We start from the raw sequence: 17,946 nt of genomic DNA, 5'->3' as shown, positions 1-17,946 counted from the left end.
TGAAGTGGCCTTCCTTATCTCTTGTTATGGCCTTCACTTTGAGGTCTATTTTGTCAGATATAAGTATTGCTACCCCAGCTTTTTTTTCATTTCCATTTGCCTGAAAGATATTTTCCCATCCCTTCACTTTCAGTCTGTGTGAGTCCCTTCTTATGAGGTGGGTCTCTTGTAGACAGCAAATGTATGGGTCATCTTTTATTATCCATTCAGCCCCTCGATGTCTTTTGATTGGAGCATTTAGTCCATTTACGTTTAAAGTTATTATTAAAAGGTACTTGTTTGTAGCCATTTCTGTTTTTTGTGGCTGTTTTCTTTCTGAGCTTTTTATTTCTTCTTTTTACACCAGTCCCTTTAGCATTTCTTGCATTGCTGGCTTGGTGGTGATAAACTCCCTTAGCCTTTTTTTGTCTGTGAAGCTTCTTATTTCCCCTTCAATTTTGAATGATAGCCTTGCTGGATAGAGTATTCTTGGATTCAGTCCTTTGCTTTGCATCACTTTGTAAATTTCCGTCCATTCTTTTCTGGCCTGATGTGTTACTGTTGAGAAATCATTTGATAATCTAATGGGAGATCCCTTGTATGTAACTTTCTGTCTCTCTCTTGCAGCCTGTAAGATTCTCTCTTTGTCCTGAACATTTGCCATGGTAATTATGATGTGTCTTGGTGTGGGTCTTTTCAGGTTCACCTTGTTTGGGACTCTCTTGGCTTTGTGTGACTTTTCTCTTCTCCACCTCAGGGAAGTTTTCTGATATTATTTCTTCGAATAGGTTTTCTAATCCTTGTTCATCTTTCTGTTGTTCTGGCACCCCTATTATTCATATGTTGTTTCGTTTCAGTTGTCCCAAAGCTCCCTTAGACTCTCCTCCTGTCTTTTAATTTTTTTCTCCAATTGAAGTACAGTTTGCATGTGTTTTGCTTCCTTGTCTTCCAATTCACTAATTCGGTCCTCCGCTTCTCCTAGTCTACTGTTGATACTTTCAATGGTGTTTTTTATTGCAACTGTATCGCTCTTCATTTTTTCTTGGGTCTTACATTAGTTATTCATTTTTTCATCTGTTTCTTCTTGCTTCTTGCATAAGGTGTCGATTTTTTCCTCCATCCGGTTTATGCACTCTAGGACCCTTATTCTGAATTCTTTTTCTGTCATGTTGCATGCCTCTGTATCGCTTAGCTGCTTTTCTGGCGAGCCCTCCTTTTCTTTCCTTTGGGGTTTCTTTGTCTACCCATGCTTGATCTCACCGACATATCTAGATGTTGAGTTGTTCAGTGGCTGCTCCCTGGGTGGCAGTGGCTCCTTGGGCTGTGGTTGCTCCCCGGGTGGTTGCGTTAGCAGCTGCTCCTCAGTTGGCAGCAGCTCCTCTGGTGGGTGCTGTTCACAGCTGTGGTGGGTCCCCTGCCTGGTGGGGGGAGGCTTCACACACAGCTGCTGTTCCTCAGACAGAGGATGTGCTGATCACAAGGCTGCTGTTCCTTGGATGGGGGCGGGCAACACATGCAGCTGCTACTCTTGAACTGGGGCAGACTGCTCATGTGGCTGCTGACCCTTGAATGGAGGCTGGCTGCACGCTGCTGTTGTTCCTCTGATCTGGTGGGCTGCTTGTGGGGCTACTGCTCCTAGGACCGGCTGCTGCTTGTTGGACACGTGCAGGCTGTGGTGGCTCTGCTCCTCAGACCGGTGCGTACTGCGTAGGGCTGCCGCTCCTCGGAAGTGGGCGGTCTGCTTGTATGGCTGCTACTCCTCGGACCGGGATGGGCTGCCGCTGTTCCTCTAATGGGGCTGGGCCGCTCGCAGAACTGCTGCTCCTTGGAAGGGGGCGGGTTGTTCACACAGCTGCTGTTCCTCGTATTGGGTAAGCTGCTTGTGCGGCTGCTGCTGCTTGGGTGAAGGCAAGATGCTTGTGCAGCTGCTGTTCCTTGGACTTGTGCAGGGTGTGGGCTGTGCACAGCTGCTGCTCCTCGGATGGGGGCAGGCTGTGCAGGGCTGCCGCTCCTCAGAGGTAGGAAGACTGCTCGTGTGGCTGCTGCTCCTCAGACAGGTTGGACTGCTCTCGTGGTTGCTGCTCTTCGGACAGGGAAGCGGGCTGCTCACGCAGCTACTGCTCCTTGGACAGGGCAGGCCACATGAGGCTGCTGCTCTTAGGCTCAAGGCAGGCTGCTCACGGGGCTGATGCTCCCTGGACAAGAGCGCACCGCTCATGTGTCTGCTGCTCACGTGCTTGAAAAAAATAATGTGAAGAGAAGTAGGAAATAAAGGAACAAACAAAAAAAAGGAGAACAAAGAAAGAAGAAGTAGAAAAAAGAAGTAACAAACAGAAAAAGGGAAAACAAAGAAAAAAGGGGGAAAAAGCTGACAAAATAATAATAAAAAAATAAAATGAAAAATAGAAATTTAATTCCTTTGGCTGGCTTAAGATCCCAGTTTTCTGGAATGTCTGTGATTTTGTTGTTGTTGTTGCTGGGACTGAAAGGCCCTCTATAGGCCAGACCCTGTTAACTCCCAGGGACTAATCAGATTATTTTAATCCTTCATCTCATTCAGGGTGGAATCTGGGTGTGGCTATATTCCTTGCCTGGGGCCTTGGAGGGAGGAATTATAGCCTCAGGGGAAAATGGCTGCCCAGGTCCTGGGCTCAGGGGTGACTCAGCACTCAATTTGCTGCCACCTCTCCTGGCCCCCCTTCTCTCCCCAGCTTCTCCCCAGATTCCACTCGTCCGCACTTCTCCTGCTCCTCAGCACAGGTGAGTGTCTGTATCCAAAATGTCCTATGAACAGGGTTCAGTGAAAACACACACAAACGCCAGCCGTAGAAACAGGGAAGCCTGAGTCTCTCTAAGCTCCTCTCTTACCAGCACTGCATGGTCTGGTCAGCACTTCAGGCTGCCCCTTTTAGGCTCAGTCCTCCGTAATTACGGAACCCAGATCTCAAATCCCCTGGTGCCAACAGTCCCTCGGATCTCCTTTCCCCAGTCAGGGGCTGTGTCTGTCCCAAGAGATGCGGGTGTGTGCACGCGGTCTCCCTCTGACCCTCTGAGCTCAGAGCTCTGGCAAATTTTCTTCCCAGATCCCTGTTTTTTACCTTTCCTGGGGAACTCTGTCCTTCCCGGCTGCAAACTGTCTCAACAGCTGAGTATACTTCGCCAATTCGGGGTGGGTGTTGTTAGTTTCAGCTGCTTACTCCATTTGCTCCAGGACAAGACCTGGGACGCGTCTGCCTATTCCGCCGCCATCTTGTTTCTCCAATACTACCCTTCTTATTGCCATTTTTTACCAATATGAATTTAATTGAGTTCTACTTTGAGAACTATAACCAAATCTTAGCTTACGAGCTTTGACTTCTCTGCAAAGCTATTTTATTTATCACTTTCTACCTGTTTATCACCTCCTTTTCATTCCTAATGTCTTTGGAATTTACAGTCTGTACCACTTTTGTGCTCTAATGTCCTTTTCTAGTCTTTCTTTACATCAATATTTTAAACTAATTATTCTTATAAGCACATATTTTTACCATATCTTTTTCCAGTTTAAAAGCCTTTGATGCTCTTTTATCCATCTTCTATAATAATAAAAGCATAGTATGCTAATTAGACCAGATGTTCTTCCAGACAACCTTCCAGACTAAGCCGCAGTGGCGGAGGCCGAGTCAGTGGTGGCTGCGGCGGTGGCAGGGGCCAAGCCCCTTGCACAAATTTCGTGCATTGGGCCTCTAGTCCTATCTAATAAAGGGGTAATATGCCAATTGACCATCACTCCCACACACAAGATAGCCGCCCCCATATGGTCAAAGATGTCTGCCCCCATGTGGACACAAGATGGCCGGCAGGGGAGGGCAGTTGTGGGAGAACAGGCCTGCAGGGGAGGGCAGTTAGGGGTGACCGGGCCGGCAGAGGAGGACAGTTGAGGGCGACCAGGCTGGCAGGGAGGACAGTTGGAGACGACCCAGACCCGCAGGGGAGGGAAGTTGTGAGTGACCAGGCCAGCATGGGAGGGGAAGTTAGGTGGAATCGGGCTGGCAGGGAAGCAGGCATCGGTCAGGATGGCAGGGGAGTGGTTAGGGGGTGATCAGCCTGGCAGCCAGAAGCAGTTAGGGGCAATCAGGCAGGCAGGTAGGTGAGTGGTTGGGAGCCAGCAGTCCGGTGGGATCGGGCCTAAATGGGCAGTCAGCCCTCGATGGGTCCCAGATTGGAGAGGGTGCAGGCTGGGCTGAGAAACACCCCCCCAGGCCTCTCCTATGCATGAATTTTATGCACTGGGCCTCTAGTGTATATAATAAAAGCCTAAGGAACTGTTACGGTAAAATGACTGATCGCTGTAATTTGCACTGACCACCAGGGGGCAGACGCTCAATGTAGGAGCTGCTCCCTGGTGGTCGGTGCCCTCCCATGGGGAGCGCTGCTCAGCCAGAACCTGGGCTCACAGCTAGCGAGCGCAGCGGCGGTGGCAAGAGCCTCTCCCGCCTCTGCAGCAGCGCGAAGGAGAAGTGAGTCGAGCCGTAAGGGGCCAGCATACGGGTGGTAAGGAGCAAGGGGTCCTGGACTGCAAGGGGGATATCTGTCTTCTGGCCTAGGCGTGATCCCCCCATGGGTCCTGGAGTGTGAGAGGGCGCAGGCTGGACTGAAGGGACCCCCCACCCATCCCCCAGTGCACATATTTCGTGCACCGGGCCTCTAGTCCTATCTAATAAAGAAGGAATATGCTTATTGACTCTCATGCCGTCGCAAAGATGGCGGCACCCACAGCCAATAAGGAGAGAATATGCTAATTGACTGCCCCCCTCAAAGATGGCAGTGCTCACAGCCAGTCCCCTCAACCCCGCCGGGGCCTTGCCGCATGCCTGCCTCCAGAGGCGCCCAGTCCCTTTAGCCCCCAGGTGCCCAGGGCTGGCCTGAGGCGCAGGCAAGCCTTGGATGGCGGCTGCCCAGCTGCTCAATGCCACCCGAGGCTCAGGTAACCAGGGCTGGCTGAAGCATGTGCTGCCTGCAGTGGCAGCAGCAGAAGTGTGATGGGGGTGTCACCTTTCCCTGATCGCCTGGTGTCCTCCTGCCTCTGAGGGCTCCCTGGACTGTGAGAGGGGGCAGGCCAGGCTGAGGGATCCCACCTCCAGTGCATGAATTTTCATGCACTGGGCCTCTAGTCCTATGTAATAATAGACAAACATGGTAATTGACTGTACCTTCACTACACCTCCCATTGGCTAATCAGCATGATATGCAAATTAACCCAACCAAGATGGCAGCCGGCAGCCACACAGCTGAAGCGAGCAGGAGGCTTGCTTGCTCTAGTGATGGAGGAAGCCAAGGTTCCCTGCCTGCCGCATCCTGGCTCTGAGCTCTGAAAGCAACAAAGTTTCAATTATAGAAGCTAAACAAACACCAGATACCTGCTTTCAACCGGCGGTGGCCACAGAGCTGGAGCGAGCAGGAGCCCGGCTCTTAGCTCCAGTGATGGCAACAAAGTTTCAATTATAGAAGCTAAACAAACTCCAGATACCTGCTTTCAGCAGGCCGTGGCCTCGGAGCTGGAGCGAGCAGGAGCCTGGCTCTCAGCTCCAGTGATGGCAACAAAGTTTCAATTATAGAAGGTAAATAAATCCCAGAATTAAAAAAAAAAAAGAAAAAAAGGAGAGGCCGGGAGCTTCAGTCGCCGGCCAGCCTGAAAACGGCCCTCAGCCCCTCACTCAGACTGGCCAGGCACCCCAGTGGGGACCCCTACCCTAAAAGGGGTGTGGCCAGCCTGAAAACAGCCATCAGCCCCTCATCCAGGCTGGCCAGGCACCCAAGCGGGACCCCCCACCCTGATCCGGGACACCATTCAGGGCAAAACAGCCAGCCCCCACCTGTGCATCAGGCCTCTATCCTATGTAGTAAAAGGTTAATATGCAAATTGACCCTAATAGCAAAACAACTAAGAATGACTGGTCACTATGACACACACTGACCACTAGGGGGCAGACGCTCAATGCAGGAGCTGCCCTCTGGTGGTCAGTGCGCTCCCACATGGGGGAGCTCTGCTCAGCCACAAGCCAGGCTGATGGCTGCCAGTACAGTGGTGGTGGTGGGAGCCTCTCCAGCCTCCTCAGCAGCGCTAAGGATGTCTGACTGCAGCTTAGGTCTGCTCCCCGCTGGCAAGTGGACATCCCCTGATGGCTGCCAGGCTGCCAGAGGGATGTCTGTTTGCCAGCTTAGGCCCAATCCCCTGGGGAGCAGGCCTCAGCCAGCAGGTGGGCATCCCCTGAGGGGTCCCAGACTGGGAGAGGGCACAGGCCGGGCTGAGGGACACACACACACACACACACACACACACACCCCCGTGCACAAATTTTTGTGCACCAGGCCTCTAGTATATATATAAAAGCCTAAGTGACCATATCAACCCGTCACTATGACATGCACTGACCACCAGGGGGCACATGCTCAATGCAGGCCAACCTCCCACAGTCCCTCTCCGTGGCCAGGAAATGGCCCCAATCGGTCCTGATCGCCAACCAGGCCGAGGAACCCAATCCGTTCACGAATTCATGCACTGGGCCTCCAGTATATAGAATAATACCCAAACCCTTAGCTTGATTTTCAGAGCTCTCCAGTTTTCAAACATTTGCTCTAGGTATCTCCCTCATTTGACCTTTATATTCTAATCCCATCCCCTTATATTGGGTATTTCAACTACATTGTTCCTTGAAATTCTCCCCTGCCCCCCAATATAATAAAAAAAATTTTTTTTGTTCTTTACACAGTGCTGGTCTGTGCTTTTCTTTCAACTACTCCCCACTTGCTGGATATTTATTTATTGTTTAGAACTTGGTGTAAATGCAATGCCATTGCCTTCATGAGGCCCAATGGCATAGTCAGTTAAATACAATTATATCTTCCCCTATGGATTGTAAATTACCTTTGGATAGGGATTATATCTTTATTTTTTTCCTTTAATAGTGTCTAGCACAGTTACATTGAACTTTGTTGGCGTGCTACTGTGTCTCTAGCGAACAGATGTAAAAATTAAAAGGATTATTCATTGTGCTGAAGTAAGGTTTATCCCTGAAACATAAAGCAAATATAAAACAATAAAAATAAAAATTGGTCCCATTAGCAAGGCAAGTAATCTTTTTAATTGTATAACTCAGTTATTAAGATAATAGTTACTTTCAGCATCAATTATGAAATTTTTAAAGTTTAAGGGATTAATTATAACATAACAGAACAGTGGTTTTCAAATCTCTTGGTATCAATTTCCTATTGCATAAAAATTATTGAATAACTCAAAGAGCTATTTTTAAAGAGGTTTTATTTATGTAAAGAGGTGTTGATATTGAACACATTAGAATATAAAACCAAGAAATGTTTATTACATTTTATATAATAACAATAATAAATCCATTACATGTTAACATTAAAGCATATTTTTCAAGAAACAAAAAGAATTAAAGAGAGTAGAATACTTCTATGGTTTCACAAATCTCTTCAATGTCTGGCTTCATGGATGACAGCTGGATTCTCATATTTGCTTTTGCGTTTAATTTTTATGATATCACCCATCAAGAGGCTTCTGGAAAGTTTTACTGAACACTGAGAGGAAGAGAATGAGAATGAGAAAATGCATATGACATCTTAACATGATTCTGAAAATACTTTTGATTTCATGGACCCTCTAAAAGAGTCTTTTGGGGCATTCAGGGGTTCCTGTACCACACTCTGAGAACTGCTGTACTAAAGTATATTTATTTTTTACTAAGCATTTATATTTAATGAATAAACAATAATGGGTTAAGATAAGATAGAATTTTAAAAATTGCATTTTGTGTGTGATTATAAACTGTTAGAGAAAATACAGTGAACTTTCTAATACCTAAAAATTATAATATACCTCATATTAACTTTGAAGACATTTATTTTTTTAAGTGGGGGAGAATGGTCAGGGAAAACTCAGCTCTTGAGTGGATAGACTAAATATTGTAATAAGACAACAGAGTTAAAATATAGTGTATATTCAATAATGCTATAGTCATCTTTAGATATATAGAATTTGAAAGTCAAGAATAGCAAAGAAAATAATACTGTTTTCAAAAAAATAATAGGTTTATCCAGAAATGTATCACCAAGTATATGTGATCAAAATAGAAAAGTAGATTGCATTCATTGCTACGATAACCTCATAAAAAATTAATAACACAGTAATGGGAGAAAAAATCCCATTTGCTATTTCTTTTAGACAATAGATTTAAAATATTGAAAATATGTATCTTTGCTTGTACTGTATAGAATTTAATGCAATAAATTTCAGATGGGTCAAAGCACTGTTTAAAAAGTTTAGAGGAATACATTTTTGGCCCATTTACCTCTCAGTCTTAATGGAGGAGATAAACTCTGGGGTATTTTTTCAAAATAGGATACCATCAAAATAAGATTACTATAACAATGAAAAGTTTTTAGTCTACTAGTATACATCAGTGGAATTAAGATAATAGGGAAAAGATGACATATTTAAGTGTTAAAAGTTTATTACCCAAAATACTTGAAGTATTGATTCAACTTGATGGTTAATGGCAGAAATAAGTGCAGAAATTTTAGCAATAAAGAGCATGTACACCTCCATTATCAATGAAAGAAATGTAAAGGAACGATATAATTGTGAAGCTTGTAATGCTTGCATGACTTCTAAAAAAATAAAATTAAAAATTACATATTGTTACATAAGTAAAAACATAAGAAAATAATATAATAATGTGAAATGGGTATATCCTTTTTTGCTCCACTTTATGAACAGAACTTAACTAAAAAAATATATAATTTGTGTAAGTGGGTTCATAAAAGTTCTATATGTAATAAAAAGGGAAATTGTTTATATTATTTTAGAAGAAAAATAATAGTTTACTCTAATTTTTTTCTCTTTAAAGAAACAAGGTCCAACTAATCCAATGCTATTTCATCTTGTTCGAGATGTCAAACAGGTAAGAGACTTTTTCCCCAAAAAAAGGTTATTTAAAAAAGTTATACTTTATTGTTTCCAAAAATCATTTAAATACACCTTAAACGTATCAATAAAATGACATTTTTTAGAACAAAATAAAGTAAGTACTAAATATGTAATGACAGAAGTAAAGATTTTGCATGATACATCAGAAATCAAGAAAAAGAAAGTTTATGAAATTATAACCGAGTTTCGTGAGCTTCTAATCATCATAAAGTGTGGTGAACTTCATAATGCTCATTGGTCTGTAAAGGAAGATCATTGATAGGATGAATGTATCTTTTTCCCTGTGTTCAGAAGAAATTTGTTCCCAGGGCATGTAAAAGACATTGAACAAGGATTTTGAGGGAATCACTAGGTTATGATCATTAATGGCAGATTTTGTCAATAAAAATGCTGAAAAGCTGTGCAAGTGCACTCACTCCCTCTCTTTCACATACACCAAAAGGTGGCGGGTTCAATTCATGGTCAGGGCACATACCTAGGTTGTAGGTTTGATCTCTGGTCAGAGCCCGTACAGGAGGCAACTGATCAATGTTCCCCTCCCTTCCCCTCAATAAAAACATTCTTGGTGAGGATATAAGAAAAGAATAAAAGTTTTGAATATTGAAAAATAAAAGCTGTTTAAATTATTGGTATCCAATAGTTTTTAATTTTTCTTGGTGAAAAAGTATTCACTTAATTGAAATATTTTTAAGTTTCTGAACTAAAACACTTGCTTTCTAGAATTCTTCATTCAAACATTTACTTGCTATTAAGTGAATATATAATTAAAAACCTGAAAAATTAAAATAGAGATGTAATTTCCTGTTTTATAACTTATTTAATACTAAACTAGGCCTATCCCATATGAAGAACCTAGACTTTATTATACTTAAAGTAACATTTTATGTCATTTTTTGTATGTGCTTTTTTTTATAGTTTGATTGAAAAAGTATTTCATTGCCATAATATTCACCCTTTAAAGTGTATAGTTCAGTGGCTTTTATTATACACCATCACCACAGTCTAATTTTAAAGTATTTCAGATACCCCAAGAATTCTGCCCCTGCCCAAGGCAACTGTTAATCTACTTCCTTGCTCTATGGATTTGCCTCTTGTGAACATTTCACATTAATTGTTTGTTGTTTAAATAATTAAAACTTTTTTCCCCCCAGAAACCTTGAATCATGGGAGAGACCTTTAGTCTAGGGGGGTTTTAGAACACATTTGCATTCTGATTGACTTATGTGGGCTAGCTGAAAGAACTGCAGTTGTTAATTCTTTTTTTTTTTTTTTACATCAGTGGCCCAATTTTTTTTGGAAAAAAATCCTAAAGTAAAGGCAGTAATTGAGTATTTGCTGATTCAGATTAATAAGTTGAGTTTTGTACAAGTTATTTATATAGTTTCACATTATTTTACTTAATTTAAATATTTCCCATTCAAGTGGACTCATACCATAATGGTATTTGTTATATTTTTAAAAACTAAACATCATCATAACATTCTCAATCATAAAGCATATTTTGAGGTTTTAGATATAAAATAAAAATAACCTTATATTTAAGATGAACATTTAAAAAATTTTTAAATTTTAGATTTTAAAAATATAGATATCTAAAATTAAAAACTTCACAGATGAAACCAAGATGTAAAAAAGTATAAGCATTTTTAAAAGTACTAAATTCATGAAATTATAATTAGGGACGTAGAAAGAATGATGATGGTAAGACGGTAGAATTGGTTAATATATGTAAGTCATCTGATGATTAAACCCTTTTAAGGTTATTTAATGAAATTAATCAAATGGTTGGTTCTGAAACAGATAATCTTTCCAAACTCACAAGTGAATTATCTTCCAAGAGTTCATTTACAAATTGATGCCCTGGGAAAATGAAGTTTCAGCTCTAAACAGGATTATAAGTAGTAGCTAAATCCTAGACAAGGCTATAAAATCTTCTGTAATCTGTAAAATAGCAATAAGATTTTGTTTGAGAAACATTATATTAACTTTTATAGCATTATTTTTACAGGAAAATGATATTTATGATAAGTGTTATAGTGAAAATGGAATAGTTGGTTCTTAGAAGTCCCTTTGCCCCCACCTGTAAAGTATTAGAGTGGTGGAGACCAAACTGTCTCCTGTAAACCATACTTCTGCCCTGCACCACACCTTTTGAGACTTCAAACTTTATAATCCTCTTTCCTTAGAAAAGGAAGAAGAGAAACAAGCTTCTTCCAGCTTTCTGTAAAGTTCAGTTGGTTCTGTAACAAGTAAATATGTGTCATTTTAGAGCATCACATGGAATTATTGAGAAATACTATCCTGTCTTTTTAAAACTAATGTTTTGTTTCCAGGGAAATCTTCCTCCAGGATATAAGATCACCCTAATTGATATAGGACTTGTTATTGAATATCTTATGGGAGGAACCTATAGATGCACCTACACTCGGAAACGTTTTCGATTAATATATAATAGTCTTGGTGGAAATAATCGGGTATGTAATATTTGGGGGGAAGTCTATATATTTGCTTTAAAATTAAATCATACACTTTAAAAGTTTAAAGTTACTTACATTAAAATGGTTAAAGTAGCATTGTCTTAAAAATATGAGATTTTGCCCAGCCGGTGTTGCTCAGTGGTTGAGCTTTGACCTATAGACCCAGGAGGTCACAGTTGATTCCCAGAGCACATGCCCAGATTGTGGGCTCAATCCCTAGTAGGAGGTGTGCAGGAGGCAGCCAATTGGTGATTCTCTTTCATCATTGATGTTTCTCTCTCTCTCCCTCTCCCTTTCTCTCTCTGATATCAATAAAAACATTTTTTTAAAAATGAGATGTTCAGCTAGGTATTTTGAAATTTTTTATAATTGATATCCTAACCAAATCATATTTTTCATGTGTGTGTGTGTGAACACAAACTTATACATAATATAAACTGATTCTTGAATTTTTTAAAGGATATCAGCATATTTAAATCTATAAAAACTAATAAGCTTTCATTTTCAGAGGTCTGGCCGAAATACCTCCAGTGGCACTCCTCAGTTGCGAAAGAGTCATGAATCTTTCGGCAATAGGGCAGACAAAAAGGAAAAAACGAGACATAATCATTTCATTAAAACAGCACAGCCCTACCGACCAAAGGTATTTTTGTTTAAATATTACACTTTCTGGATTTTGGATTTTGTTCTTTCTAAATTACTGAGTGCTATGAAATAAAAAAACTACTTCTTTTAGTAAGAGTTGTCTATTGTTTTTAGATATATCTTTGATTCTTCATTTTCCCATATACAAAAAGATACCCATTGTGAGTTGATTATATAACAACCCAATTTTTTAAACGTTTTGATAAACGCTTACTGCCTCCTTTTATTCCATTTTTACTTAACAGCATGTAAGACAAAGGTGTTACTGAAACTTCTTTTTTAAAAAAAACTTATTGACTTATTTGGGAGAGAGAAGAAAGGAGAAAGAGAGAGAGAGGAGAAATATGCATTCATTATTGATTCTTGTATTTGCCCTTACCAGGGATCCAACTTGCAACCTTGGCATATTGGGACCATGATCTAACTAGCTGTGCTACGCAGTCAGGACTGAAACTTCTTTTTCATTAAAATTGTGTTTTATGGACCTGGCCAGTGGTTCAGTTGGTTGGAGCATTATCCTGTACAGCAAAAGGTTGCAGGTTTGATTCCCTGTTAGGGCAAGTACGGGAGGCAACTGATTGATGTTTCTTTCTCTTTCTCTCAAGTCAATAAAAACATATACTCAAGTGAGGATTAAAAAAACATATTCCAAAATAAAATAAAATTGTGTTTTATCAAGTATTAGTTGAAATATATAGTCCGTTTCTTTAATCTCGAGAAACTTTGTTATAAAAGCATTTTTTTTGGAAATGCCATTTTTATAAAATAAATTTTGAGCTATAATAAAAATTAAGTGTATAAAATTGATACTGTATAATTTGTACAGTTATATGAAGTTGAAGAATACCATAATAGATTTTATAAAAATTTCCCCATGAATATCATGGCCTTTTTATAAGGAGCTTTATAATATTTATTTTTTTCCTTGAAGATTGATACAGCTGTGGAAGAAGGAAAGAAGAAAAGAACCAAAGATGAAATTGTAGATATTGATGATCCAGAAGCCAAGCGCTTTCCTTATCCACTTAATGAACTGTTAATTTGGGCTTGCCTTATGAAGAGGCAGGTCATGGCCCGATTTTTATGGCAGCATGGTGAAGAATCAATGGCTAAAGCATTAGTTGCCTGTAAGATCTATCGTTCAATGGCCTATGAAGCAAAGCAGAGTGACCTGGTTGATGATACTTCAGAAGAATTGAAACAGTATTCCAAGTAAGTTATATTTACGACTTGGAGCATTTAAAAAATACAAAATAGACCATGTTTAAGTGAAGATTATAATATCATGGACTAAGTGGGGATATAGATGTATAATTTTATTTGTATACTTAAGAGAAACCCATTTTTAAAAATTTAGAAACTTGGCTACCTATGCATATGCTAAAGAAGTTACTATTTTGTTTGCAATTTGAGTTAAATAATTCAAGAAAGAAGAAATGCCAGAAGTTAGTTTGATAATTGGACGTACTAATAATTAGATCAGGAAAAGTTCCACTTGGAATGGCAAGGAAAGGAAGGAAGAAAGCAAGGTTTAAGCTGTGTTCTGAGGAGATGAGTTCAGCTGGAAGGGCATTCCAGATGGTGGAACTACATATATAGGAGAATGCAACATTTCACAGAAGTTTTTGTTTACTTAGGGCACTAATGGAATAGTAAGCTGTAAAGGTAGTTTCTAGGAAGCTTTATTATAGAGAATAGGACCTCTTTCTCCCAAAATAGGTTGACTTGGGAAAAGGGTGAGAGTTATTACTAAAAATAATTCAAGCAGGGATCTGATGATTACTTATTGGAGATTTAAGTTTTAGGTGTTTTTCATGATTAGGTTAGTCTGCATTCACATTCCTTTCTACTGGGTACTAACTCTTTTCTATGTTTGAAATAACTATATAGAAAAATTTTAATGAACATTGTTAGTTTGGGTTTCCTGTAGTACTATAGGTTTATTTTCAAGATGAGAGGAAAGTGCTCTAGAGTCACTTCTTTTTTTTTAATCCTCACTTGAGAATATGTTTTTTGTTTTTTGTGGATTTTTTAAAATATATTTTATTGATTTTAGAGAGGAAGGGAGAAGGAGAGAGAGAAATATCAATGATGAGAGAGAATCATTGATTGGCTGCCTCCCGCACGCCCCCTACTGGGGATCGAGCCCGCAACCCAGGCATGTGCCCTTGGCAGGAATCAAACCTGGGACCCTTCAGTCCGCAGACCGACGCTCTATCCATTGAGCCAAACCAGCTAGGGCAAGAGAATATGTTTTTTATTAATTTTAGGGAGAGAGGGAGGAGAGGGAGAGAAACATTGATCAGTTGTCTCCGAAATGCGCTCCAACCAGGCTTGGAACCCACAACCTGAGTATATGCCCTGACCAGGAATCAAACTCACAACCCTTTGGTGCATAGGACATATTCCAACCAACTGAGCCATACCAACCAGGGTTGGAGTCACCTTTTTAGTTTTTTTGTTTTGTTTTAATATATTTTTATTGATTTCAGAGAGGAAGGGAGAGGGAGAGAGAGATAGAAACATCAATGATGAGAGAGAATCATTGATTGGCTGCCTCCTGCAAGCCCCACACTGGGGATCGAGCCTGCAACCTAGGACCCCTCAGTCCGCAGGCGGATGCTCTATCCATCGAGCCAAACCAGCTAGGGCTTCAGTCTTATTTTTAATGTGACATGTTTTAAATACCTTGTGATTTCCACATAGTAGTAGATACCTGAAAACAGAGCTACCTTGATTCTATTGCCTCGCAATTCCCTAATTTTTTTTATTGTTTGTATTGTATGTATGTGAAAATATTAAAAACTAGAACATGTTATGAATGAATGTAAGAATAGTGGTTAAAAACTACAATTTGGTTAATGAGTATGCTTTGCCCTTATCTTTTGATAGTGATTTTGGTCAACTAGCAGTTGAATTACTAGAACAATCCTTCAGACAAGATGAAACCATGGCTATGAAATTGCTCACTTATGAACTGAAAAACTGGAGTAATTCCACCTGCCTTAAGTTAGCAGTTTCTTCAAGACTAAGGCCTTTTGTAGCCCACACCTGTACACAAATGTTGTTATCTGATATGTGGATGGGAAGGCTGAATATGAGGAAAAATTCCTGGTACAAGGTATACCTTAGAAAAAAATTGATATAAAGAATGTGATTAGATTAACAGGGGGGATTAGCCCAGATGTATAGTAAAATGCTTTTATTTATGAGGATGATGTGGGTGGTGGTGTTGGCATTGTATCCAAAGTGACATGAAGTGTCCTTTTCCTTCCTATTGTTCATTCTAAATCCTTTCCAGGTGTGGTGTTTAGTGATTGTTGCCCCTATCTGAGCCAGAAGTATGAGGCCAGCAAATCAAAGTATGGCATTTACAGCCCTGAGCAATGATTCCTAAATACTAAAATTCAGGACCTATCTATTAACTTAATGTGTTACTTTTAATTTATTTGAAGTATATTGGATATGCCTGGGTTGTGTGTGTGTGTGTGTGTGTGTGTGTGTGTGTGTGTAATCTATCTATCTATCTATCTATCTATCTATCTATCTATCTATCTATTGATGGATTAATTTCAGAGAGGGAGGGAGAAGGGGAGAGATGGAATCATTGATCAGCTGCCTCCTGCACGCCCCCTACTGGGGATCGAGCCTGCAACCCAGGCATGTGCCCTTGATTGGAATCAAACCCGGGACCCTTCAGTCCACAGGCCGACGCTCTGTCCGCTGAGCCAAACCAGCCAGGCAATATGCCTGGTTTTTATGGTCAAGAATGTGGGCTGGTACCTTCAGTTTTATCATAGTGAGAGATATTACTTTAAACTCCCTTTTTGTTATCTTATATCTTAAATAAGGTACAGAAATGTAGGAGGCAGAAATCAGGCAAATAGTTTGATCATTAACTATTATAAGTAGATAACAAATACTAATCATCTATTAAAAATAATGGTGAAAGATTAACTAGTAGAAACCCTGATACACAATTCTAATTTCTTTGTGCTTCATTAACATAACATTTTATAAATTATGCTTTTTTTATGGAGGTATAAGCTGAGTGATGATGTTGTGACATGGAACACTTGCGAAGAGATATAGGATAAAATTAAGCACATAGTAACTTCATAAGGCTTGAATTTTGTTTAAACAAGTGTGTTTTCTGAACAGATTGTAATTTTATTTTTTTAAAAGACAAGTCTTTAATCTTAAATATTTTCTACACCATCATATCATAATACTTAAATGTTTGTTACTCCTTAAAACAATTCAACCTGGGCCTCTTTAAAAATAGTTGTAAGTAGAAATGAAGTTTAAGGTTTATTCCCTATACCACCAGGGGCAAAATGGCTGACTAATAGTAGGGATACTTAATATTTTTTTATTGCTTGTATTATATTCTTGAAAGTTATTAATGTTAAAATGTGAATTTATGTTTCTGAAATTTTTAGGTTATATTAAGCATTTTAGTTCCACCTACCATATTAATGCTAGAATATAAAACTAAGGCTGAAATGTCTCATATTCCACAATCTCAAGATGCCCATCAAATGACAATGGAAGATAGTGAAAACAACTTTCAGAACATCACAGAAGAGATTCCTATGGTAAGGGGGGGAAATTTTTTTAAGTGACTATAAATTTGTGAATAAATGTGTATATTTATAAGTATTATTTTTATTTTAGGAAGTATTTAAAGAAGTAAGAATATTGGACAGCAATGAAGGAAAGAGTGAAATGGAGATACAAATAAAATCAAAAAAGCTTCCAATCACACGAAAGTTTTATGCCTTTTATCATGCACCAATTGTAAAATTCTGGTTTAACACGGTATGTTTTTAAATTCTATGAACATAATGATCTTAAAAGACAGGCTTGGTCTAGAGTCCATACTGATCTTGATGTAAATTAATAACTGAAACGCCATTTTCCATTTAAAAGAACAGTAAGTTTGAATTAGTTTTATCCAAACAGCTATCATATAGAATGATAAAAATTAACAAATCTTAGTTCTAATTGGAACTAGTTCTGATTGGAACCAGAAACTTACTGAACAAATATGTGGTAACTATATGCCTTTGTAAGTGGCTAACAGATACTAATCATCTACCCCAAAAATTGGTCAAGATTAATTAAAAGAAACTCTAATTCAAAATTACAACTGCTTTGTGTTTTAGGGTTTTTGCAGATAATATTAAAATTTTGGAAATAAGCCTTTCTTGCATTATTAATTGTTGTTGAAAAGTAATCTAGATCATTCATATAGTTTTATTCATAATCAGCTTTTCTCTTGATTTATGGAGGAATGGATTTTACTGATGAACATGTATGTCCATAGAGAATAGTCTCATCTGAAGAAACACATGAGACTAACCAGGGATGAGCAAATGAGATTTTACTCTCCTTCCCAGAAAAACTCTTAAGCTTTTTTTGCTTTGCATTGTTTTTAATTAAATATTTTTTCTGTTGACCTTTTTTTGGGGAGAGAGAGAGAGAGAGAGAGAGAGAGAGAGAGAGAGAGAGAGAGAGAGAGGGAGGGAGGGAGGGAGGGAGGGAGGGAGGGAGGGAGGGAGGGAGAAAGAGAAAGAGAAAGAGAAAGAGAAAGAGAAAGAGAAAGAGAAAGAGAAAAAGAGAAACATTGATGTGAGAGTAGAACATTGATCAGCTGCCTCCTGCATACCCTTTACCTGGCATCAAGCCCACAATCTGGGCATGTGCCCTGACTGGAAAAGGACCAGCAACCTTTTGGTGTAGGGCACGACCCCCAACCAGCTGAGCCACACTGGCTATGGCTTAAGTTGTTTTTATTTTATTGTTTTTCATTTTTATCGTCAGACTTGAAGAATTGCGAAAGTATACAAATAG

The 17,946-nt window shown here is 39.7% G+C and overlaps 1 protein-coding gene across 10 annotated transcripts in view; it reads left to right on the top strand.

Moving 5' to 3' along the window:
• The window catches only part of TRPM7 (transient receptor potential cation channel subfamily M member 7), a 121,568-nt gene that overhangs the window by 57,454 nt on the left and 46,168 nt on the right, over positions 1-17,946 (top strand). For 7 of the 10 annotated variants that reach the window (XM_036301341.1, XM_036301308.1, XM_036301297.1 and 4 more), the window contains 7 exons: positions 8,889-8,942; positions 11,302-11,442; positions 11,954-12,088; positions 13,022-13,302; positions 14,983-15,211; positions 16,533-16,688; positions 16,768-16,911. In XM_036301341.1, coding sequence (XP_036157234.1) covers positions 8,889-8,942; positions 11,302-11,442; positions 11,954-12,088; positions 13,022-13,302; positions 14,983-15,211; positions 16,533-16,688; positions 16,768-16,911 — 1,140 coding nt within the window. The remainder of the gene's footprint in view (positions 1-8,888; positions 8,943-11,301; positions 11,443-11,953; positions 12,089-13,021; positions 13,303-14,982; positions 15,212-16,532; positions 16,689-16,767; positions 16,912-17,946) is intronic. The other 3 variants (XM_036301331.1, XM_036301313.1, XM_036301323.1) reach the window with 2 other exon arrangements.

This window comes from Myotis myotis, unplaced genomic scaffold, assembly GCF_014108235.1.
Source record: "Myotis myotis isolate mMyoMyo1 unplaced genomic scaffold, mMyoMyo1.p scaffold_m19_p_1, whole genome shotgun sequence".
Classification (NCBI taxonomy): Eukaryota; Metazoa; Chordata; class Mammalia; order Chiroptera; family Vespertilionidae; genus Myotis; species Myotis myotis.
The sequence above is the reverse complement of the archived record's forward strand: the minus strand, read 5'-3'. Positions and strand labels throughout refer to the sequence as shown.